The following is a 25,279-nucleotide window of genomic DNA, read 5'->3' as shown; positions in this document are numbered from 1 at the left end:
TTACTATGCTCTAGGGGGAAAATGTTTATTTTTTTTTTACACAAGAAAACACCACAACTTTATTTAACCCCTTAATGACCGGGCCATTTTGCACGTTCATGACCAAGGATTATTTTTTGTTTTTTCACGGTCGCATTCCAAGAGTCGTAACTTTTTTTTTATTCCGTCGGCATAGCCGTATAAGGGCTTGTTTTTTGCGGGACGAGTTGTCTTTTGTAATTGTACCATTTTTAGATGCTTATAATATATTGATTCAATTTTATTAACTTTATTTTAGGAGAGAATTGAAAATAAGCAGCTATTCCAGCATTAATTTTCACGTTATAAATTTACGCCGTTTACTATGCAGCGTAAATAACATGTTAACTTTATTCTATGGGTCGGCACGATTACGGGGATACCAAATATGTAAAGGTTTTATATGTTTTCCTACGTTTGCACAATAAAAACCCTTTTAGAAAAAAATTACTTGTTTTTGCATCGCCGCATTCCAAGAGACGTAACGTTTTTATTTTTCCGTCGATGTGGTCGTATGTGGGCTTTATTTTTGCGGGACAATGTGTAGTTTTCATTAGTACTATTTTGGGGTACATAGGACTTATAGATTAACTTTTATTTTATTTTTTATGGGGGGAATGGGAGAAGAGAGAATTTTGACGTTGTTTTTTGCGTTTTCTTTGGACGCCGTTCATCTGGCGGTTTAATTAATATGTTCATTTTATTGGTCAAGTTGTTACGATCGCGGGGATACCATATATGTGTATGTGTGATTTGATTTGACCGTTTTACTAAATAAAACCACTTTTTGGGCCAAAAAAGTAGTTTTATTTGACTTTGACTGTAATTATTTATTTATTTATTTTTGTCACAAACTTTATTTAACTGTTTTACATTTTTTTTTTTTTAGTCCCACCAGGGGACTTCACTATGTGATGTGCCGATCGCATATATAATGCTTTGGTATGCTTCGTATACCAGAGCATTATTGCCTGTCAGTGTAAAACTGACAGGCAATCTGTTAGGTCATGCCTCCGGCATCGCCTAACAGGCAGATGCTGAAGGCAGACCTGGGGGTCTTTGTTAGACCCCCGGCTGTCATGGAAACCCGACGGCGACCCGCGATTTGTTTGCGGGGGCGCTGATCGGGTGACAGAGGGAGCTCCCCCCTCTGTCAAACACATTAAATGCCGCTGTCACTATTGACAGCGGCATTTAATGGGTTAAACTGCCGGAATCGGCGCGCGCTTCGATTCCGGCAGTTGCAGCAGGAGCCAGGCTGTGTATAACAGCCGTGCTCCTGCCGCTGATCGCGTGGGTACAGTCTCAGTACCCGCGCCATCACAGGACGGATATATCCGTCCTCCTGCGCGAACTAGCAGCTGCTGAGGACGGATATATCCGTCCTTCGGCGTTAAGGAGTTAACCAATTTTTACTTTTTTTTTTATTAGTCCCCCTAGGGGACTTCAACCAGCGATCGTTAGATCGCTTGCACGATATACTGCAATACTAATGTATTGCAGTATATCGTGATTCTGACAGACCACTATTAAAACATTAAGCCTCCAGGAAGCCATAGAAACCATCGCCCCACGCGCGATTGTGTTGCAGGGGGCACGATGAGCAGTTAGAGGGGGTCGCCCCCCTCTTTTTAACTATTTAAATGCTGCAGTCGTTATTGACCGTATTAACGAGTTAAACTAGCGGGATCGTGCTCGAGCGCGATGCCGCTCGTTACTCTGAAGAGTCGGCTGTAACAAAAAAACCGACACCCGCATCGTATGGAGCGGGTTCACTCCTTGAGCCCGATCCACTTCCCCTACCAGACTTTGGCGTATGGATATGTCAAATGTCGGGAAGGGTTTAAATCAGTTTGTACAGAAGTAGTAAGAGAAGACAACGACGCAAACACGTCCACGATCCCGGAAGGGGGAAAAAACCACAACAACTGCCAACCAGAACTGTCTTGGGCATAGATTCCACTAGCCTCTTGCTTTTTATGTGTCCCCAAATGAAATCAATGAGAAAAGATTTGACAAAAATCCAAATTTTCTCGTTAATATCATTGGGGACACAGCACATTTAGAGGTGCTAAAGCAGTCTCCGAGAGTGGGAAAGAAGAAATGAAAAAACACCCATACAACCTGACTAACGCTCAGCTGTCTGAAGCACCGTAATTTGGATACAGTAGCCAATTCTAAAACCTGCCTGAAAGACGTAATAGTCACAAGGAAAACGTTCCATGAACAGAGACGCAGCTAAATTTACACAAGGGTTCAAAAGGCGATACCTGAAGAGCTCACAGTACAAAGGTAAGATCAAGGATTATTGGGATGTCTGAATGACAGAAAAGATTAGGCATCGTTCACATCTGCGTCAGGGCTCTGTTCAGGGGTTCCGTCAGGAAAACCTATGAACGAAACCCTGACAGAAACCGCATAACCATTGATTTCAATGGTGACGGATCCAGTGCAAATGATTTCAATTTGTCTCAGTTGTGCAAGCATTCCGTCATTTTGATGGAATAAATACCGTTGACTACGCTATTCATTCCGTCAAAACGACATAATTCTTGCACAACTGAGACAAACGGAAACCATTTGCACCGGATCGGTCACTATTGAAATCAATGGAAACCTATGGTTTCAGTTACAGTTCGGTTCTGACGGAAAGCTGACAGAACGCCTGAACGGAGCCCTGACGCACATGTGAACGAAGCCTTAGCTACTCTTTGCAGAAAAGTCTAAGGATGAAAAAGGATAGACAGAGCAGAGAGCAGACCCTTAACCCCTTCACGACCAGCCCACGTAGATTAACGGGCTGCCGTGCTGGGCTTTTCTCCTGCAGCCCGTTAATTCACGTGGTGCCAGAACAGAGTGCACAGCGCTCTCCCTGTGCTCTGAATCTCTCAGCACACGCTGCTACTAGCAGCCTAAGTGCTGAGAGAAGACATCAGGACCGGATTGGTGTCGGTCCTGATGACGTGATCACCATGATAAAGCCATCATGGTGTTCACAGCAAAGTTTGTTGCAGCAACAAACTTTCTGTGCTGTTCGTTACAATGTTTCTCCTCCCTCCCTGTCAGATCGTTCTGAGACAGTGGGGGAGAAGAAGCACTGTGCCGAGCAACTGCTGTGTGTCTCCTATAAAGACACACCGACTGTAAAAACACACAAAACCACCTCCACATAGATAGTTTAGTGTAGGCAGCTAGTTATAGTTTAGGTAGTCTGTTAGGTAGATAGTACTCAGACTAGGACAGTTAATTAGTAATCAATTAGGGCTGTGTGTGTGTGTGTGTGTGTGTGTGTGTGTGTGTGTGTGTGTGTGTGTGTGTGTATATACATACATATATATATATATATATATATATATATATATATATACATACACACACACACACGTAATATATATATTATATATAGACATATATTTAAAATTTGTTAATACTAAAAATTAATAATTAGGGATGTTACATATCTATAACATCATATAGATATATACGTACATGTAATATATACGTATACACACATATACTTATATAAATCTCTTCATATATTTTACACGTCAAAAAATTAAATTGTATGTAAATTCTAAATACATTGATTCATTGTTAGGCTGTGTTCACACTGAGTTTTTTTGCAGGAGGAAAATTCCTCTTGCAAAAACTGCTCCAGACGTTTTTTGCACAGTGGTTTGACAAAAACTCGCCAAAACATTCGTCGAGGTGTATTTTTTACCCTTCTGACTGATTGAAATGGGGTTTTGGAGGCGGAAACCGCCTCAAGATAGGTCATGCCGCTTCTTTTTACCGCGATGCGTTTTTTTTGTTCACGGTAAAAAAGCTCGTCCAACTCCCATTGAAATCAATGGGAGAAATTTTTGGGCGGTTTTTGATGTTTTGCGGAAAGCGGTTTCCGCGCCGAAAAACTCGTAAAAAAACTCTGTGTGAACAGGGCCTTAGGGTTGTTCATAAATTTATTGATCAATGGATTAGTGGACTTTTTCTTTGTTACTTTTATTAAAACTGTTACAAAAAATAAGTAAAAAAATAAATACGTAAAAAATGGCACGCAAGTTATATACCACTGAAGAGGCATTTGCTCTCTTGGATTCTGATAGTGAATGGGGTCACTTTTGGGGGGTTTCTGCTGTTTTGGTCCCTCCAGGGCGTTGCAAATGGGACATGGCACCGAAAACCATTATAGCAAAATTTGAGCTCCAAAACCCAAATGGCGCTCCTTCCCTTCTGAGGGCTGTAATGCGTTCAAATGTAAGTTTATGACCACATATGGGGTATTGCCGTAATCAGGATAAATTTCTTTACAGATGTTGGGGCGCTTTTTCTCCTTTATTCCTTGCAAAAATTAAAAATGTCTATGTTTCTTCAGAAGAAATGTAGATTTTCATTTTCACAGACTAGCACCAATAAATTCAGCAAAAAACCGGTGGGGTTAAAATGCTCACTATACAACTAGATAAATTCCTTGAGGGGTGTAGTTTCCAAAATGGGGTCACTTTTTGGGGGTTTCTACTGTTTAGGTACCACAAGACCTCTTCAAACCAGACTTAGAGCTTAAAATATATTGTAATAAAAAGGAGGCTTCAAAATCCACTGGGTGCTCCTTTGTTTCTGAGGCCGGTGCTTCAGTCCATTATCACACTAGGGCCACATGTGGGATATTTCTAAAATCTGCAGAATCTGGGCAATAAATATTGAGTTGCGTTTCTCGGGTAAAACCTTCTGTGTTATAGAAATTTTTCTATTACAAATTAATTTCTGCAAAAAAAATTACATTTGTAAATCACACCTCTACATTGCTTTAATTCCTGTGAAATGCCTAAAGGGTTAAGAAACTTTCGGAATGCTGTTTTGAATACTTTGAGGGGTGAAGTTTTTAAAATGGGGTGATTTATGGGGAGTTTCTAATATATAAGGCCCTCAAAGCCACTTCAGAACTGAACTGGTCCATGAGAAAATAGGTTTTGGAAATTTCTTGAAAATGTGAGAAATTGCTGCTAAAGTTCTAAGCCTTGTAACGTCCTAGAAAAATAAAAGGATGTTCAAAAAACGATGCCAACATAAAGTACACATATGGGGGATGTTAACTAGTAGCTATTGTGTGTGGTATTACTGTCTGTTTTACAAGCAGATACATTCAAATTTAGAAAAATGCAATTTTTTGCAAATTTTCTCTACATTTTGGTGTTTTTTATAAATAAATACAGAATTTATCGACCAAATTTTTTCACAGACGTAAAGTACAATATGTCACGAGAAAACAATCTCAGAATCGCTTGGATAGGTAAAAGCATTCCCAAGCTATTACCACATAAAGTGACACGTCAGATTTGAAAAAATCGCCTGCGTCCACAAGGCCAAAACAGGCTCAGTCCTGAAGGGGTTAAGAGATCATCCAAGTCCTTGCTTAAAACGGCAGTCACTAGTTTATTATTTCCCTATCTCCTAATCTAATAGGCGCTTTGCTGCTGAGAACTAGTGTGATTTGTTTATGAGCATTCTTCTAAGTATGCAAATTTCTCTCTAAGAGCCAAATAGGAGGTGACATTTTCTTTTCACTCTGGGTGGTATAAAAACAGTGTGATCATATATGATACAGCTTCCATTCCAGACTGTATTCAACTGGCGATATCTCCAGTTGTGTCACAGCTAGAACGGTGAACCTGGTGTCATATGAAAGATTAGAATCTCCTCTTTCATATGCCACCACTCTGAACCGCTCTTCTAGGTGGTCCACAGCCCGAGATATGGTTGTTTGTAGTGATCCCCCTTTTCTCCAGCCTCAGTCTTTGACAATGTGTGCGAAGCAGCTTGATGCTGATTGGACAGAATCAGAGGCTGTGAGGTAGCTCCACCTCAGGAGAATCGCTTCGGTTACCGCCCAGTAGTCTAATACAGACTCCTTTGCATATTTAGAAAAAAAGCTCAACTTCTAAAATAATTTTTGGGACACAATTTTGACTATTATCGGTGTGACAGCGCCTATTAGATTAGCTAGGAGATAGGGCATTACTAAACTAGTGACAGAGCCTCTTTAAGACCCGATGGCCGGAAAGGCAGTATCTTAGGTGAACATTCCATGGGATGAAAACTGCGTTGTTCATGCCAGTGGAAACAGGCCTTCCACGTGTGATGGTACACCTGGACAGGTTAAGATTTCCTGGACGTTAACATTGTTTGGATTAATCGTGGCTTCAAACCTGCAGCTTAAAAAGCCACGCCGTTAAAAACATCTCAGGTAAAGTGAACACTGGATTTTAGCAGAAAAGGAGGGAAGAGATAACAGTACAGAGAAACCCTCCCAGATGTGCGTCCGTGGTTTTCACACACCTATTGACGTCAATGGGCGGCTAGGTGCGTGAAAACAACAGACACTTGCTGAAAACGCACACGTGTGAAATGCTCCACTGAAATAAATAGGGCCGTGTGCTGTTTCATTCAGGTTATGTCTCCCTCCCACGTACACTGGGCTAAAACCAGTGTTAGTGGGGGAGAGGGGGGGGGGGTATGGCCAAGACTCTCCTACGATATCTCCAAATCCTAGTGCCACGGATTGAAGTGTCCCAAATGATATTAATGGAAAAAATTAAACATTAGAAGGTGCACACAAAAACATAATATAAATATAAATATATATATATATATATATATATATTAACTTTGAACACTTACCTTTCGAAAGATGATGCAGATGAACCCTCTGAATACCGACCCCGATCTCGCATATCAAAGTCATTGAATCTGGGCTGCGGTCTATTATACTCAGATCCTTGATTAAAGCGGGAATCCGTATCCAGATTCATTTTTTTGTTTTCACCCCAGAAGTTATCATCTCTTCTATGGGAGAGAAGAAAAAAAAATAATCATACATACAAGATGTATGGTGTAAAGTGTTGAAGGGGTTACCCAGGATTTAAAAAAAAATAAAAAATAAGGCAGCAGGGCATTGAATTACATAGTAAACGAACAGATAATTGCGCCCCCCCACATTAAAAATGTGATTTCGTTTTAGCACCTCAGCTTTTACATATCCACTAAACATTGAAGCTGCGTATTGCTGCTGTAAGCGGAATCCACAAGTCAGCTGGACTGACTGCTTGGCTAACAGCGGCTCCTGTGTGCCTGTGACGCACAATATAACTCTAAGGATATGTTCACACGGTTAAAAGGAACAATGTCATCACAATTTTTTTTTTTAATATGTTAACCCCTTAGTGACCAGCCCATTTTAGGCCCTAATGACCAAGCTATTTTATTAGTTTTTCTATAGTCGCATTCAAAGAGCTATAACGTTTTTATTTTTTTCGTCTACATAGCTGTATGAGGACTTGTTTTTTGCGGGATTAGTTGTGCTTTTTAATGGCACCATTTTTGGGTACATATAATTTTTATATTAACTTTTATTAACCTTTTTGGGGGGGGGGGGATTATAAAAAAAACCTGAAATTCCGCCATTGTTCTATGCGTTTTTAAATTGACGCCGTTCACTATGCGACGTAAATAACATGTTACCTTTATTCTATGGGTCGGTACGATTACGGCGATACCACATATGTAGAGTTTTTTTTATGTTTTACGACTTTTGCACAATAAAAACACTTTTGAACTAAAATTATTTGCTTTTGCATTGTCGCTTTCCAAGAGCCGTAATTTTTTTATTTTTCCATCAATGTAGTAATTTTTTGGGCTTGTTTTCTGCGGGACGAGACGTAGTTTTGATTGGTACTGTTTTGGGGTGCATGGGACTTATTGATTCATTTTTATTCTGACTTTTTTGGGGGGCAATGGAAAAAAATTGCAATTTCGCCATAGTTTTTTGCGTTTTTTTTTACAGTGTTCACTTTGCGGTTTAAATTACATATTAACTTTATTAATGGAGTCATTACGGTCGCGGCGATACCACATATGTGTACTTTTTTTTTTTTTTACACTTTTACTAAATAAAACCACTTTTTATGGAAAAAAATTGATTTTTTTACTGTACTTTTTATTAATCTTTATTTCACTTTGATTTTATTAGTCCCACTAGGGGACTTTACTGTGCGATATTCCGATCGCTGCTATAATGCTCTGGTATACTTCGTATACCAGAGCATTATTGCCTGTCAGTGTAAATCTGACAGGCAATCTGTTAGGACGTGCCTCCGGCGCGTCCTAACAGGAATATGTCCAGGGCAGACCTGGGGGCTTTTATCAAGCCCCCGGCTGCCATGACACCCCATCGGAGACCCGCGATTTCATTCGCGGGCCGCCAATGGGTGACAGAGGGAGCTCACTCCCTCTGTAAACAAAGTTAAATGCCGCGGTCGCTATTGACGGCGGCATTTAACGGGTTAAACGGCCGCGATCAAAGTAAACTTTGATCGCGGGCGTTGGAGCAGGAGCTCAGCTGTCATCAGACAGCAGAGCCCCGGCTCCTGCCTGCACGGGAGACCCGTGCAGGACTTCGACTAGGCTGACGTGAAAAGGCGTCAGCCTAGCCTAAAGCCCATTAGTGACCGACGTAAAAAGGCGTATTAGTGGTCACTAAGGGGTTAAAGATGTTAGTGCTTTATTAAAAACGTTTATATTTGTGTGTTTGTGTTTTACTTTTTCTTCCCTATGGGGGCTGCCATTTTTTGTTCCATTTCTGTATGTGTCGATTAACGACACATACAGACATGTAATACGGCAGCCACAGTCCCATAGGGACTGCGAACGGGTCCCGTCCCATCCACTTCTGTGTACGCCGTCTGTGTGGGAACTGCGCATGCGCCGCTCCCACACAGTCCAATTTGAAATGCGCGCCGTCCGGCGCCATTTTCCTGTGGACCGGAAGTCGCGGCCGGACAGTAAGATTACTACTTCCGGTCGCGGCTTCCGGACTTGTGCACTTGGACCAGCGGCAGCAGACGGAGCGGACGGGCCGGAGGGAGCCACGGCAGCAGGAGCAGGTAAGAGATTTCAATGTATGTTCGTGTTTGTGTACGTTTACTACTGTATGTAAACCTACTACACTGTGTGTTAGCTCAAAAAATGGCGACACACAGTGTAGGAGGTTAGACCGTTCAATCCTCTCGTTTATCCCGGCACTAGCCAGGATAAAGGAGGGGGGGATTCTCAGAGCTCACTAGAGCGAGGGCTTTCTACCCAATTTTGCAATGCTGCAATTTTGGTAATAGCTCCATCTAGTGACCAGCAATGGGAAATATTATAAATTAGAATCTAATTTATAATATTTCCTGACTCTTGAAAAAAATAAAAAAAATTTGAACAATGTTTAATCACCTACACACTAAATGTTTAATTAAAAAAAAAAAAACATGTTTTTCTGGCAACACATTCCCTTTAACAAAATATGGCAGAAAATACAGCTGTTTTCAAGGGAAAACAGCCTCTGAATTTCAGTCGTTTTTAAATCAAACTAGCGTTTTCCACAGCGTTTTTTTATGGACTTTTCTGAGCGGTTTATCTATGAAAAACTGCTCCAAAAACAGCTCAAGAAGTGACATTCACTTTTTTTACGGGGTGTCTTCTTACGAACAGTTTTTTGAAATTGAGGCGTAAAATAATGCCCCGTCGGAACAGAACGCCATATTTCCCATTGAAATCAATGGGCAGATGTTTGTAGGCGTTCCACTTCCGATTTTTCAGCCGTTTTTCAGGACGTCTACGGCTCAAAAAACTGCTGTGAACATACCCTAATACAATCAAATCTAAAATTGTTCAACTAAGGCCGGATTTACACGAGCGTAGGCGTTTTGCGCGCGCAAAATGCACTTAACAGCTCCGTGTGTCATCACCATATGATGCACGGCTGCGTTATTTTCGCGCAGCCGCCATCATTACGACACTCTGTATGTTTGTAAACAGAAAAGCACGTGGTGCTTTTCTGTTTTCAACCATAGTTTTGACTGCTGTTGCGCGAATCACGCGCGTCACACGGAAGTGCTTCGGTGTGGTAAGCGTGATTTTCACGCACCCATTAACTTCAATGGGTGCGTGATGCGTGATGCGTGAACAACACACAAATATAGGACATGTCGTGAGTTTTACGCAGCGGACCCATGCTGCGTGAAAATCACTGAGTCTGCACGGCCCCGAAGACTAACACAGGTCCGTGCGCGTTGCACGGACGTATTACACGCTCATGTAAATCCACCCTAAGTATAATGGATTCAAAGACAGCTGCAGCACTAAAACCAGTATCAACATTTTTTTTATGTCGCCAACTTTAACAACTTTTTTTTTAAATATTCAATGGATTCATTCAACATTGTAATATAGATTAGTGTTATTACTCAGCACACACATATGACCGCTTATTCTGAAGTAAAGCAATGGGTTAGGTATGCTTTATGGATAGGCTCATAATGTTTTCCTTTTTTGTGGATTATCTCCCCACCATAGATTGGAAAACCTAAACAGACTAGCTTAACAATAAGCTTATTTAATAACTCAGACAACTTAAAATGTTTAATACCTGTGGTCAACATCCCGCGGACGCTTCAAAGAGTTTCTTTTCTCTTGCTCAAAGCGAAGCTGTTCTTGCTGACGTCGTAGCTCTTCTCTCTCGCGTGCGATGCGCTCACCTTCTTTGCGCCGTTCCTGTGGAGTGCGAATTAGAGGTTTGTGGGTGGTAATGACTTCACGTAGCAAAAATATAGATACAGATACACACACAGGTTTACAAGATAGGTTCATAAACCACAATAAAAACATGGCATAACACTAAGACCCTGGGCGAAGCCGTTGGCTGAACATGCCAAGTTAACACACGTATAGTTTCAGCTCAAGATCTTCATATAGGAAACTCAAAAAAGGCAATAAAGAGCTATTTCTGCAAGCTACGTGCCCTTTGCATGATCTTGTGAATATAGAAGTCTGCCTTTGTAAGATAAATCTACACTATATGGGCTAATGTATGTGGACACCCCATCTATAAAGTACAGGTGTTTCAGTCACACCCATTGTAAACCCATGCATAAAATCAAGAACACGGCCATGCGATCGCCATAGAAAAACATTAGTAGTAGTATGGGTAGGGCTGGGGGAACAGAAAAACAACCGAAACTCTGTAATTAACAGACGTCATCTTGGGCATATCAGATTCTTCGATCCCCCCCCTGGCTTCAACTGTATCTGTGTTCTCAGGAGACAGGTACAAATCCAGGTTTGGCAGATGCGAGGAGAACGCTGCCTACCGGAATGCATAGTGTCTACTGTAAAAATTTAATGGAGGAGTAATAATGATCTGGGGCTATTTTTTTTTTCAGGGTTTGGGCTATGGTCTTTATTTCAAGGGTAACCTGAATGCTACACCATACAAAAGACATTTTAGAAAATGGTCATCCTCCAGCTCATCAGTGTGGGGGAGGGCATGACTGTCCCTGTGTACAAAGCGAGGTCCATAAAGACATGGTTTGACAAGTTTGTGCAGGGTACCGGAGTTTCTCCACACCAGAGCACTGACCTCACCTAATCCCATATACCTTTGGGATTATGGGGAATCCTATTGGGAACCAAACCTTCTCGTCCAACATCAGTGCCTGACCACACTAGGGTTGTCATACCAAAATCCCGTACTGAAAACATGATTACACTACAGGACAATATTCCCGCAGGGAGGCAGTGACTCAGCATCACGGATGACTACGATGCTAGGAGCCCGGCTTTCTGAACCATGTTGGATCCAGGAAGAGCGGGCGACATACAGCCTGTATCTCACGCAACCAACACAGCCATGTGAATTAACCACGTCATTTCCCTCACACATTAACCCAATGGTGCCCATTATATTCATTATAGTAAGCAAGTACCTCACTCAGTTGTAATAGGCAACATTGGGTTGGTGTGTAAGATACACGATGGGGCGAATTACTATTAATGTGAGGCATGTGGAGGTACTAAATTCATAACACAATGTGCCTCACATCAATGATCAGTGACTTCCTCATTTTTCTCACATAATGGCAACCTTTATTTCAGTCTTTTGCTCTGCTCTAATACCTGCCTGGGGCTGGTCTGTCACTGTATACAGCATCGCTCGCGACACCGGCATGCCGTCAGGAAACCTGTGCCGCTCGTGACTGTCCCCTCCCTGCCCCTTTCTCATATCATTGGTGGCAGTCGAGAAAGGCAGGAGTGTTCCAACCTCTTACTGTGACACGGCCGGCATGAATGACAAGCGGGGCGGTCACTGAAGGAAGAGAACACCACGGGTGCTGTACAGTGCACGCACGCCATGTTCTCTTCATTTATTTCAATACTACGCTGTGCGGCCACAGAGCTTCGTATCGAAATACATAAATTGACAGTATTGGACAATTTTGCCCCCACACAGCATCGAAATTTCGATGCATCGTGCATCCCTATACCATACAAATGTTCTTTTGGAGGAATGGCCACAAATTCCCACGGACGCTCAAAATCTTGTTGAGAGCCTCCCTAGAGAAGCAGAGGCGTAATAGCTACAAAAGGGAGCCTCAACTCCACACCTACGCCCATGGTTTGGGAATGGGACGTCAAACAAGCTCAAAAGGTGTGATGGTCAGGCATCCACAGTTTTAGCCACGTGGTGTATTACAGATCTCTATGTGCATGCAGATGTCAGCACACCAACAGACAATATCTAAAAAGAGTACAAAGCTGGATTCAGCAGTAAATGGTACATCAGAAAAAGTGTATTTTACCATGGGGAACAAAACAGATCATCAAAACCCCCTTTAAACGTGAGCATTTGGCAAGTTACTTTGAAACAAAGTCACATGGGACAGGAAAACTAGCTATGTACGCCATACATACAGGGCAACTGCAATATAACCGCTTAAAGGCGAACTGTCTTGACAAAAGGTTTGCATTTGGCACATATTGTAATATAAAGGTCAGTTAAAATACAGAAGTGTAAAATGTGCATAGTAAAATAAGACAGATAGAATTATATATAACAGGTAGCTAGTACAAGGGCTGGAAATATCCAGGCCAGATAAGCACACACATCCAGTATCTCCTCTGGATATTGATAGTTTGCAAATAAACCCATTAGGGAACATTGAGATTATAGAAGGCCCCTCTTTTGAGACATACGACAACTACACAGAGTACCATTGCTACAAAGTCACTCTGTAGGACGCAATGGGGCGTAGAATTTATCAACCCTTCTATGTCAGTTACCTGGCTTGGAAAAGTCTCAAAAAAGGCCCAAAAGGTCACAATTTGGATATTAAAATGTGATTTTTGTTACACCTCCCTCACCGCTTTAAAAAGTCAGTGTTTACAAGAAGGGGCAGGACCACCCCAGCCATACAAATTATAATTAACGCCAGGAAGCTGGCATAAATCATAGTGGAAACCTATAGGTCATGGATTTCACTCTGTGGGGCATAGCAATGTAGAGGCCCATGCCAGACTCAATATTAAAGATATAAATCTGGTTTCAATCTGCATTGCTTTTCAGACTGAGGAAAGAAGGTAAAGAACATATTTATAACAGATGTTGGGTAGATTTGCTCACCTGTTCAATGCGTATACGCTCCCTCTCCAGACGTTCACGCTCCATTCTTTCACGCTCCAACTTTTGCCTTTCTATCTCTAATCTCTCCCGCTCTCTCTGTAAGCGGTCAAGTTCTTCCCGCTCCCGCATTATTCGGACCCGCTCTCTCTCACGGCGCTCCCTCTCAGCCATCTCTCTACGCCTACACCATAAAAAAAAGCAAAACATTTCTCTTAAAGAGGCTCTGTCACCAGATTATAAATGCCCTATCTTGTACATGTGATCGGCGCTGTAATGTAGATTACAGCAGTGTTTTTTTTATTTTGAAAAACGATCATTTTTTGACGGAGTTATGACCTATTTTAGCTTTATGCAAAAAAAAAAAAAAAAGGAAAAAAACACTGTGGGATCTAAATGCCCACTATATCCCTCGATAATTTCCTTGAGGGGGTGTAGTTTGCCAAATAGGGTAACTTATGGGGGGGTTTCCACTGTTTTGGCACAAGACCTCTTCAAACCGGACATGGTGCCTAATAAAAAGGACCACTATGTGGTCCTTTGCTTCTGAGGCCGGTGCTTCAGTCCATTACCACTACAGGTCACATGTGGGATATTTCTCAAAACTGAAGAATATGGGCAATAAATACAGAGTTGCGTTTTTCTGGTAAATCCTTCTGTTTTACAGAAAAAAATTGGAATAAAAAGGATTTTCTGCCCAAAAAAATTAAATTTTTAAATTTCACCTCTACTTTGCTTTAAATTTCTGTTAAACACCTAAAGGGCTAAAACTTTCTAAATGCGGTTTTGAATACTTTCAGGGGTCTAGTTTCTAAAATGGGGTGTTTTATGGGGGTTTAGAATATAACAGCCCCTCAAAGCCACTTCAGAACTGAACAGGTACCTAAAAAAATATGAGAAATTGCTGCTTGTTCTAAGCCTTGTAACTTCCTAGAAAAAAAAAAAAGAACACTCAAAAAATGATGCCAATATAAAGTAGACATATGGGGGATGTGGACTAGTAACTATTTTGGGTGGTATAACCCTCTGACTTACAAGCAGATGCATTTAAATTCAGAAAAATTCTATTTTTTTTCAAATTTTCTCTAAACTGCTATTTTGTCACAAACAAACCACATTTTATCACTAAAAGCCCAATGTGTCACGAGAAAATCTCAGAATCGCTTATAGGTTTAAGCATTCTGACGTTATTACCACACAAAGTGAAATGCTAAATTTGAAAAATGGGCTCTGAGCCTTAAGACCAAAACTAGGCTGCGTCCTTAACCCCTTAAGGACGCAGCCTTGTTTTGGCCTTAAGGCTCAGAGCCCATTTTTCAAATCTGACATATTTCACTTTATGTGGTAATAACGTCGGAATGCTTAAACCTACCCAAGCGATTCTGAGATTGTTTTCTCGTGACACATTGGGCTTCCTGTTCGTGGTAAAATTTGGTCGATATATTCAGTGTTTACATTTTGCAATTTTTCACCAATAGAGAAAATGTTGAAAAAAATAGCATTTTTCAGAATTTAAATGCATCTGCTTGTAAAACAGACGGTTATACCACCCAAAATAGTTACTAGTTCACATTTCCCATATGTCTACTTTAGATTGGCATCGTTTTTTGAACATTCTTTTATTTTTCTTGGACGTTACAAGGCTTAGAACATGAACAGCAATTTCTCATATTTTTAAGAAAATTTCAAAAGCCTTTTTTTAAGGTACCTCTTGAGTTCTGAAGTGGCTTTGAGGGGCCTTTGTATTAGAAACCCTGATGACACCCCATTTTAAAAACTAGACCCTAAAAGTATTCAAAACAGCATTTAGAAAGTTTTTTTTAACCCTTCAGGCATTTCACAGGAATTAAAGCAAAGTGGAGGTGAAATTTGCAAATTTCATTTTTCTTGCTGAATTTCAATTTTATTCATTTTTTTTTCTGTAACACAGAAGGTTTTACCAGAGAAACACTACTAAATATGTATTGTCCAGATTCTGCAGTTTTTAGAAATGTCCCACATGTGGCTCTACTGCGCTCGTGGAATAAAACACAAGCTCTAGAAGCAAAGAAGCACCTAGTGCATTTTGAGGCCTCTTTTTTATTAGAATATATTTTAGGCAGCATGCCAGGTTTGAAGAGGTGTTGAGGTGCCAAAACAGTAGGAATCCCCCAATAGTGACCCCATTTTGGAAACTACACCCCTCAAGGAATAAATTTATGGTTGTTGTTACCATTTTGACCGCACAGTTTTTTCACAGCACGTATTTGAATTGGGCTGTGAAATGAAAAAAATGTAATTTTTTCCAATAAAATGTCATTTGTGATCAAAATTTCTTATTTTCACAGGGAACAAAATACCCCATTTTGTTGCCCAATTTGTCCTTAGTGTGGCAATACCCCATTTGTGGTGATAAACTGCCGTTTGGGCCCATGGGAGGGCTCAGAAGGAAAGGAGCGCTATGTGTTTGTTGGAGTACAGATTTTGCTGGATTGGTTTTCGGGTGCCATGTCGCATTTGCAGAGCCTCAGAGGTATCAAAGCAATGGAAACCCACAAGAAGTGACCCCATTTTGGAAACTACACCCCTCAAGGAATTAATTTATGGGTAATGTGACCATTTAGACCCCATAGTTTTTTCACAGAACTTATTTGAATTGGGCTGGGAATTAAAAAAATATATATTTTTTCCAATAATATGTTGTTTTAGCTCAAAAATTCTTATTTTCACAAGAAATAAAATACTCCATTTTGTTGCGCAATTTGTTCCGAGTGCCGCAATACCCCATTTGTGGTGAAAAACTGACGTTTGGGCCCATGGGAGGGCTCAGAAGGAAAGGACCACCATTTGGCCTACTGGGGATTTTCTAGTGCGAAGTCATGTATGCAGAAGCCCCTGAGGGTACCTAGTTGAAACCCGCAAGAAGTGACCTCGTTTTAAAAACGACACCCTTAAGGCATTCATCTAGAGGTGTAGTGAGCATTTTGACCGCAGACATACACTCCATAAACTGTAATGTGGGTTCTCCCGGGTATGGCAATACCCTACATGTGGCGGTTATCAGCTGCCTGGGCACGCAGCAGAGCTCAGAAGGGAAAGACGAGGGGGGATAAGCTGTGCGGAGTGCATCAGGGTAAGTAAAATTGGGGTCAATTATAAACCAAGGGATGTATGATAAATTTTAAAACACTTTCATACAGAGCTCTGGTTATTCGGGACACGTGTCACATTGATATATTGTGTCCTTCCTTATTCCCCTCTTATAGCAGACTTTGCACCTCTTTTGACTTTTTCCCTTCTTGCCAGTTTGGGGAACTTCTCCTGGAAAGTGTTGCCCTGGTACGATGCGTGTGGCCCCGCTTCTTGGTCCCTAAAGATTAGGTTCTTGATAATCACCTCTTGAAATTCCAGGAAAGTTCCCGTCTGGCCTGCACATTGACGTAGCACGTACGCGTTGTACAATGCCATCTGTATGATGTGCCCGGCCAGCTTCTTATACCACACCGCATGGCGCTGTAGGGCTTCAGGACTTGATCTTACAAGTCCACCCCTCCCATGTACCTATTGTAGTCCAGGATGCAGTCTGGTTTGGGGATGACCTTTCCTTCATATATCCTAAACCTGTAGGTATACCCTGATGCACTCTCGCACAGTTTATACATCTTCACGCCATACCTTGCCATCTTACCCGGCAGGTACTCGCGGAATTGAACCCTCCCTTTAAAATGTACCAGGGACTCATCAATAGAAATACACTTCTCGGGGGTGTATGCTTGGGAAAACCGGGCACTGGAACGGTCTAATAGGGGTCTCCGTTTATACAAACGGTCAAAACTGGGGTCATCTCGGGGTGGGCACGGCTCATTATCAGTATAATGTAACAAGCGAAGTATTGCCTCATTTATTTATTTTTTTAGGTTCCAGTTCAGTTCTGAAGTGGCTTTGAGGGGCCCATATATTAGAAACCCCTATCAAACACCCCATTTTAGAAACTAGACCCCTCATAGTATTCACAACAGCATATAGAAAGTTTATGAACCCTTTAGGTGTTTCACAGAAATTTAGAGCAAAGTAGAGGTGAAATGTACATTTTTTTTTTTGTCAGAATATCCTTTTTATACCATTTTTTTTATAACACAAAAGGATTTATCAGAGAAACGCAACTCAATACTTATTGCCCAGATTCTGCAGTTTAGAGAAATATCCCACATGTGGCCCTAGTGCGGTAATGGACTGAAGCACCGGCCTCCGAAGCAAAGGAGCACCTAGTGGATTTTGAGGCCTCTTTTTTATTAGGCACCATGTCCGGTTTGAAGAGGTCTTGTGGTGCCAAAACAGTGGAAACCCCCCAAAAGTGACCCCAATTTGGAAACTAGAGACCTTGAGGAATCCATTGTAGTTTTCTTGGGGTGCATGCGGCTTTTTGATCAGTTTTTATTCTATTTTTAGGTGGCGTGGTGACTAAAAAAGAGCAATTCTACTATTGTTTTTTTATTCTATTTTTTTACAGCGTTCACCGTGCGCTATAAATGACATATTCACTTTATTCTGCGGGGCGATACGATTACGTCGATACCAGATGTTTAGTTTTTTTTTATGTCTTATGGCGTTTGCACAATAAAATACGTTTTGTAAACAATCATTCACTTTTTGTGTTCCCTTATTCTAAGAGCCAGAACATTTTTATTTTTCAATCAATAAAGCCGTGCGAGGACTTTTTTGCGTAACGAACTGTAGTTTCGATCAGGACCATTTTTAGGTACATGTGACATTTTGATCTCTTTTTATTCAATTTTTTAGGAGGTTAAGTAACCAAAAAATTGTGATTGTGGTACGGTTTATTATTTTATTTTACGGCGTTCACCGTGCGTGATAAATAACGAAATAATTTTGTAGTTCAGGCCGTTCCGAACGTGGCAATACTAATTATGTAAAGTTTATTTGTTTGTTTATATATTTTTATTAATAATAAAGGACTGATAAGGGAAAAGGGGGGATTTTGACTATTATTACTTTTAAAACATTTATTTTCTTATTTTTACACATCTTTTTTTAACTTTTTTTTTACTTTATTACTTTGTCCCACTAGGGGACATGAGGACAGGAGGCTCTGATCGCTATTCTAATACACTGCACTACATGCGTAGTGCAGTGTATTAGAACTGTCAGCTACTCACTGACAGCAAGCATAGTGGGTCCTGACGTTGTCAGGACCCACTAGGCTTCCGTCTATGGCATAGCCGGACGCCTTTGTTTGGTGTCCGGTTGCCATAGTCACCATCGCCGGCCGCTATCGTGTAGCAGGCCGGCAATGGCAGCTTAACCCCTAAAAAGCCGCGATCTCTATAGAACGCGGCTTTTAAGGGGTTAATCAGCGGGGACACAGCGACCGGTCCCCGCTGTAGGAGCTGTGACAGCTGCTGTACGAGACCGCAGCTGTCACAGCTCCTGTATGTGTCGGGAGGACGGCCGAAACGGCCGTTACTCCCGAGACGTACTATTAGGTCATGGAGCGCGAACGATACAGCTGCCATGACGTAATAGTACGTCCAGGAGCAGGAAGGGATTAAGAGGTTAAAACAAAATATCAGTAAGGGCCTGTTCACATCACAGGTCATTTCCGTTCGATCTGAGCTTTCCGTTCGTCACCATTCCGGCAGGTGTCTGGGTTTTCCGACTGAATCAATAGGGGAGTCGACTACGCTATTGAGTCCGTCGAAAAACCGGAAACTTGCCGGACTGGTGACGAACGGAAACCATTAGCGATGTTTCCGTCACCATTAATATCAATGGTGACTGAAACGGAAGCTGTGCTTTCACTTTCCGTTGCAGGGTTCACCCGACGGAAACCTCCGACGGTACCCTGGAACGGAAATGGACGATGATGTGAATAGGCCCTAATCGTACAAGAGGTCCAGCTTACTCTATATTATGCAAAATGGGGTGGGGGGGGGGGGGGTGGAAATTTCAGAAGCAGTAGAATGTATTTGCTGACAACACGTCTATTAGGTTATCCAACCATTTGAATTTATTAAATATATTATATCATTTGACATTTTAACTACCTGTCACTATCAGACAGAAAGGAGCTTCTTAATTCCTATGTTGTATTACCTTCGCAGTTCCACTGCTCTGTGGTATCGCTGTAACCGTTCCAAACGTTCAACGTTTTCTCTGAGTCTCTGGGCTTTCATTTTTTGAAATGTCATAATGTCCTTTTTATCCCGGAATTCACGGAACTTCATCTTGTTTGGGAAAAATCTTTCCCTTGGTCTCATCTAAAATGCAGATGAAAAAAACATTAAAATTCATTGATCATCTTTGAAATTTTAAAAGGTGGTTCTCATCTTATGTTCTAAAGGGTTTCCTTTCTCCAGGTAGAACATTAGTAGAGATTCACTCAGCCCCATTAACTGAAGGCATAAAAAAAAAAATAAAAAAAAAAAAAAAAAAAAAAAATATATATATATATATTCTTTATTATTACACACACAAAATTTAAAAAGGATGTAAACCTTACCTTATCAAATCTTCCTCTTCTCATTGGTGGTCGCATGTAACCCTGATCCCCTTTTGTCTGGTCTATCACCACCATCTGTCCAGGGCTTTTACCTACAAGTTTTAAAAAAACATTACATTTATTTAAAATCTTATATCCAACGTTCTGTGCCAATTCATTTCGTATGGCATAGGTGTCCGAGCTATGTTTTCTGATACAGAGAACCAAAAGCAATGCACAGACACTTAAGAAAATTCTGCCTGCAGCAACCTTTATGGGAATATTAGGGGCTTGCTGCATACTGTTACTGTGTCCAATTAGGGTTGTTACAATTCCAGAATTTGGACTTGGATATCGATACTTTGTATAGTATTGAGATATAATACCAAAACTATACTTTTCCAACAATAATAAAAAAAATAAGTTCTGCATTTTCTGATGTAAGGCACATGATTTGATTAATTTTGAACCCTCACGTGCAGAACATGAATAGTAATTAACCCCATCACATTTCTCAGTCATAATGGACAACTTTGGGTTAGTGTGAGGTACATGAAGGGATTAATTACTATTAATGTGAGGCACATGGATGTTCAAAACTCATAATGCCACACATTAAGTGAAAGCAAGTTGTTATTTTATATCTACATCGTACACAAATTAGGTTAAAATTTGTTGTGCAGGTTATTACGGTCGCAACAATAGAGTGTTTATATCTTATGTATGGAGAATTTTTTTTATGGTTACTGTAAAAAGTATGTATTTAACGGTAATTTATTACAATTTATTTTTAACTTTTTTAAACTTTAATGTAATGGCATATATCTCTATGCCAGTACATTAGGTTGTGTACTGATAGTTATGTCCTAAACAACTGCCTGTGTACTAAGTATGCCCTAACAGGAAATCTGGTCAGACAGCCCTGGGGTCCTTCAATGGACCCTGAGCCGTCTGCCCACATATGGTATGTCCCTCAATTGCGTCACAGGGATTCCCTGTGACTCAACCAAAGGGGCATCCCCCCCTTCTCATCGAAATAGTATCGATATTTTAATGCATCGCACAACACTATGTCCAATATTAAAAAAAAATTACAGTAAAAGCTCCCTCTAGTGGCAGCTGCAAGAAGAATTGTATCAGAGTTCCAACAAAATACATACAGGAGATATAAATACACACAGAGAGTGAGAGAGTGAGAGAGTGAGAGAGTGAGAGAGTGAGAGAGTGAGAGAGTGAGAGAGTGAGAGAGTGAGAGAGTGAGAGAGTGAGAGAGTGAGAGAGTGAGAGAGTGAGAGAGTGAGAGAGTGAGAGAGTGAGAGAGTGAGAGAGTGAGAGAGTGAGAGAGTGAGAGAGTGAGAGAGTGAGAGAGTGAGAGAGTGAGAGAGTGAGAGAGTGAGAGAGTGAGTGAGAGAGTCTACACAGACATCTGCAGCTACACAGACATCTGCAGCTACACAGACATCTGCAGCTACACAGACATCTGCAGCTACACAGACATCTGCAGCTACACAGACATCTGCAGCTACACAGACATCTGCAGCTACACAGACATCTGCAGCTACACAGACATCTGCAGCTACACAGACATCTGCAGCTACACAGACATCTGCAGCTACACAGACATCTGCAGCTACACAGACATCTGCAGCTACAGACATCTGCAGCTACACAGACATCTGCAGCTACACAGACATCTGCAGCTACACAGACATCTGCAGCTACACAGACATCTGCAGCTACACAGACATCTGCAGCTACACAGACATCTGCAGCTACACAGACATCTGCAGCTACACAGACATCTGCAGCTACACAGACATCTGCAGCTACACAGACATCTGCAGCTACACAGACATCTGCAGCTACACAGACATCTGCAGCTACACAGACATCTGCAGCTACACAGACATCTGCAGCTACACAGACATCTGCAGCTACACAGACATCTGCAGCTACACAGACATCTGCAGCTACACAGACATCTGCAGCTACACAGACATCTGCAGCTACACAGACATCTGCAGCTACACAGACATCTGCAGCTACACAGACATCTGCAGCTACACAGACATCTGCAGCTACACAGACATCTGCAGCTACACAGACATCTGCAGCTACACAGACATCTGCAGCTACACAGACATCTGCAGCTACACAGACATCTGCAGCTACACAGACATCTGCAGCTACACAGACATCTGCAGCTACACAGACATCTGCAGCTACACAGACATCTGCAGCTACACAGACATCTGCAGCTACACAGACATCTGCAGCTACATCTGCACACATATATATACAATTTTTTGACTAATTTTTAAAGGGTGACAGTTAGCCTAAAATGCGTGGGATAGATCTATATTTCAATCAGTGGCTCTTACCTGGCCGTTTCCGTTCTTCATTCTTGTCGGACGGATCTTGGGTTGAGCTTCCAGCACCATTATCTTTACCATCCTTTTTGGCATCTTTGCCATCTTTCTTTTCAGGCTTGTCAGACTTTTTGTCGTCTTTCTTAACAGAACTTGAAGGCCTTAGCAGAGACAAAAGTAGTAATATTTAATCTCATAACAGTAAAACAGAAATTTTATACCAGAGATAAGAATGATTCTTACTTGCTACTTTTGTCTCCTCCAGATGATCTTCGCTCACTAGCAGTTCTGCCAGACCCAGTTTTCTCATCACTTTCTTTCTTCTGGTCCCGTTTTGAAGTATCACTCTTCCACTGGAGATAAACAAAGTGGATTAATTCAAGTCTTATGGTGAAGGGAAAGCCACTCAATGAACTAGAAAAATTTACCTTTTCCACAGATATCTGCTGGCCATGCAATTCTGTGCGATGGAGGTGGGAGATACATCTGGAAACATCAGCACTAGATGACATAGTGACAATCCCATAGCATTTCGCCCCTGGACTCCTTGCATTGGTAACTACCTTTGCACTAAGAACCTGGGGGATAGAAAAAAATAAAAAAATAAAGATATATATATAAAAACAACATTTTAGAGCACTTCATGTTTCCCTCTGCTGACAAGCTTTATGGAGATTATTTCATTTTACAAAGGACTTGGCACCTGCCCACACATGGGGTATTGTCAAGAGGAAGATGACACCAGACCAAACAATGCAGAAGAGCGGAAATGGATATTTTTGCGGAATACATTGAGTCCTAATTGAGATCCTAATGTGGCTACGTTTATTCCTCGTAAAGTCCTCGTCTGTGTGATGCATATTTATGTATTCTGCTTAATATATTGTATGTCTAATCTTTAATAAATAAGATATATATATATTTATTTTTTTTGAGTCGTTCTAAAAAAAAAAAATCAATATTAATTATTTTATTTTGTAGATCACAGCAGGACTTCAGGACCACTTTCCATCATTTTCATATGATGATACTAAATTGACTGAGAAATCCCACCTTCATTGCTTTTGTCATGTCTTGGGATTGTTCTATATGGGGATCTTAGATATGAGTGTTTTTTTTTCTAGCTGAGGCACCTGCAGGTCCGTTACACGCTTAGAGGTTTCAGTATGACGTCCCATGTGCACGAAGGTGGAACATGGTATGTCCACTAACCTGGATTGAAGATCCTTTTGACCACGTAAGTGCGGCCATGGTTCTTTATTTCCAACTTTTATCCTACTGCTCAAGGAATGAAAAATATATAATAAAAAAAATATACACACTATAAGTACCAAGTCTTTAATGTGTCAATATATCTCCGCTAGTTTCTGTTGTGAACTACCCATGACGTTACAGCAGTGATCGTTTTATTTACTCATAATATTGGAAGTGTTCGCTCGCTGCCTGGACTGGTTGTCTAGACAACAGCAGACGCTTTGATGACTGACACGCGCATGAGATATACGTAGGAAGCTTTGGATTTCTGATTGTGAGTGGTCCTGCAGTTCCAACCTCTGACACTGCTGTGTCATTGGAAGAGGAAGAGGAAGAGGAAGAAGAGAGAGAGAGAGAGAGAGAGAGACAAACAACTCCAAAATATGGGTCAGCCCTTCAAAGTTAGTGAAAAAAGTGTTATTAATCAGAAATACACTCTATACATTGTTAATGTGCTAAATGACTATTCTAGCTGCAAACGTCTGGTTTTTAATGCAATATCTACATAGGTGTATAGAGGCCCATTTCCAGCAACCATCACTCCACTATTCTAATGGTACATTGTGTTTGCTAACTGTGTTAGAAGGCTAATGGATGATTAGAAAACACTTGAAAACCCTTGTGCAATTATGTTAGCACCGCTGTAAACAGTTTTGATGTTTAGAGGAGCTATAAAACTGACCTTCCTTTGAGCTAGTTGAGAATCTGGAGCATTACATTGGTGGGTTCGATTAAACTCTCAAAATGGCTAGAAAAAGAGAGCTTTCATGTGAAACTCGACAGTCTATTCTTGTTCTTAGAAATGAAGGCTATTCCATGCGAGAAATTGCCAAGAAACTGAAGATTTCCTACAACGGTGTGTACTACTCCCTTCAGAGGACAGCACAAACAGGCTCTAACCAGAGTAGAAAGAGAAGTGGGAGGCCCCGCTGCACAACTGAGCAACATGACAAGTACATTAGAGTCTCTAGTTTGAGAAATAGACGCCTCATAGGTCCTCAACTGGCAGCTTCATTAAATAGTACCCGCAAAACGCCAGTTTCAACGTCTACAGTGAAGAAGCGACTCCGGGATGCTGGCCTTCAGGGCAGAGTGGCAAAGAAAAAGCCATATCTGAGACTGGCTAATAAAAGGAAAAGATTAATATGGGTAAAAGCACACAGACATTGGACAGAGGAAGATTGGAATAAAGTGTTATGGACAGACGAATCGAAGTTTGAGGTGTTTGGATCACACAGAAGAACATTTGTGAGAACAACTGAAAAGATGCTGGAAGAGTGCCTGACGCCATCTGTCAAGCATGGTGGAGGTAATGTGATGGTCTGGGGTTGCTTTGGTGCTGGTAAAGTGGGAGATTTGTACAAGGTAAAAGGGATTTTGAATAAGGAAGGCTATCACTCCATTTTGCAACGCCATGCCATACCCTGTGGACAGCGCTTGATTGGAGCCAATTTCATCCTACAACAGGACAATGACCCAAAGCACACCTCCAAATTATGCAAGAACTATTTAGGGAAGAAGCAGGCAGCTGGTATTCTATCTGTAATGGAGTGGCCAGCGCAGTCACCAGATCTCAACCCCATAGAGCTGTTGTGGGAGCAGCTTGACCGTATGGTACGCAAGAAGTGCCCATCAAGCCAATCCAACTTGTGGGAGGGTCTTCTGGAA

The 25,279-nt window shown here is 41.3% G+C and overlaps 1 protein-coding gene across 4 annotated transcripts in view; it reads right to left on the bottom strand.

Moving 5' to 3' along the window:
• SLTM (SAFB like transcription modulator) overlaps positions 1-25,279 on the bottom strand; it is a 70,986-nt gene that overhangs the window by 4,089 nt on the left and 41,618 nt on the right. For all 4 annotated transcript variants that reach the window (XM_075857935.1, XM_075857939.1, XM_075857936.1 and 1 more), the window contains 8 exons: positions 22,786-22,935; positions 22,601-22,710; positions 22,370-22,518; positions 20,010-20,101; positions 19,604-19,767; positions 13,514-13,694; positions 10,484-10,608; positions 6,694-6,858 (listed from right to left, as the gene is read on the bottom strand). In XM_075857935.1, the coding sequence (XP_075714050.1) occupies positions 6,694-6,858; positions 10,484-10,608; positions 13,514-13,694; positions 19,604-19,767; positions 20,010-20,101; positions 22,370-22,518; positions 22,601-22,710; positions 22,786-22,935 (1,136 nt within the window). The remainder of the gene's footprint in view (positions 1-6,693; positions 6,859-10,483; positions 10,609-13,513; positions 13,695-19,603; positions 19,768-20,009; positions 20,102-22,369; positions 22,519-22,600; positions 22,711-22,785; positions 22,936-25,279) is intronic.

This window comes from Rhinoderma darwinii, chromosome 3 (assembly GCF_050947455.1).
Source record: "Rhinoderma darwinii isolate aRhiDar2 chromosome 3, aRhiDar2.hap1, whole genome shotgun sequence".
In the NCBI taxonomy this organism is placed as follows: domain Eukaryota; kingdom Metazoa; phylum Chordata; class Amphibia; order Anura; family Rhinodermatidae; genus Rhinoderma; species Rhinoderma darwinii.
This window is presented reverse-complemented; position numbering and strand designations above follow the sequence as displayed.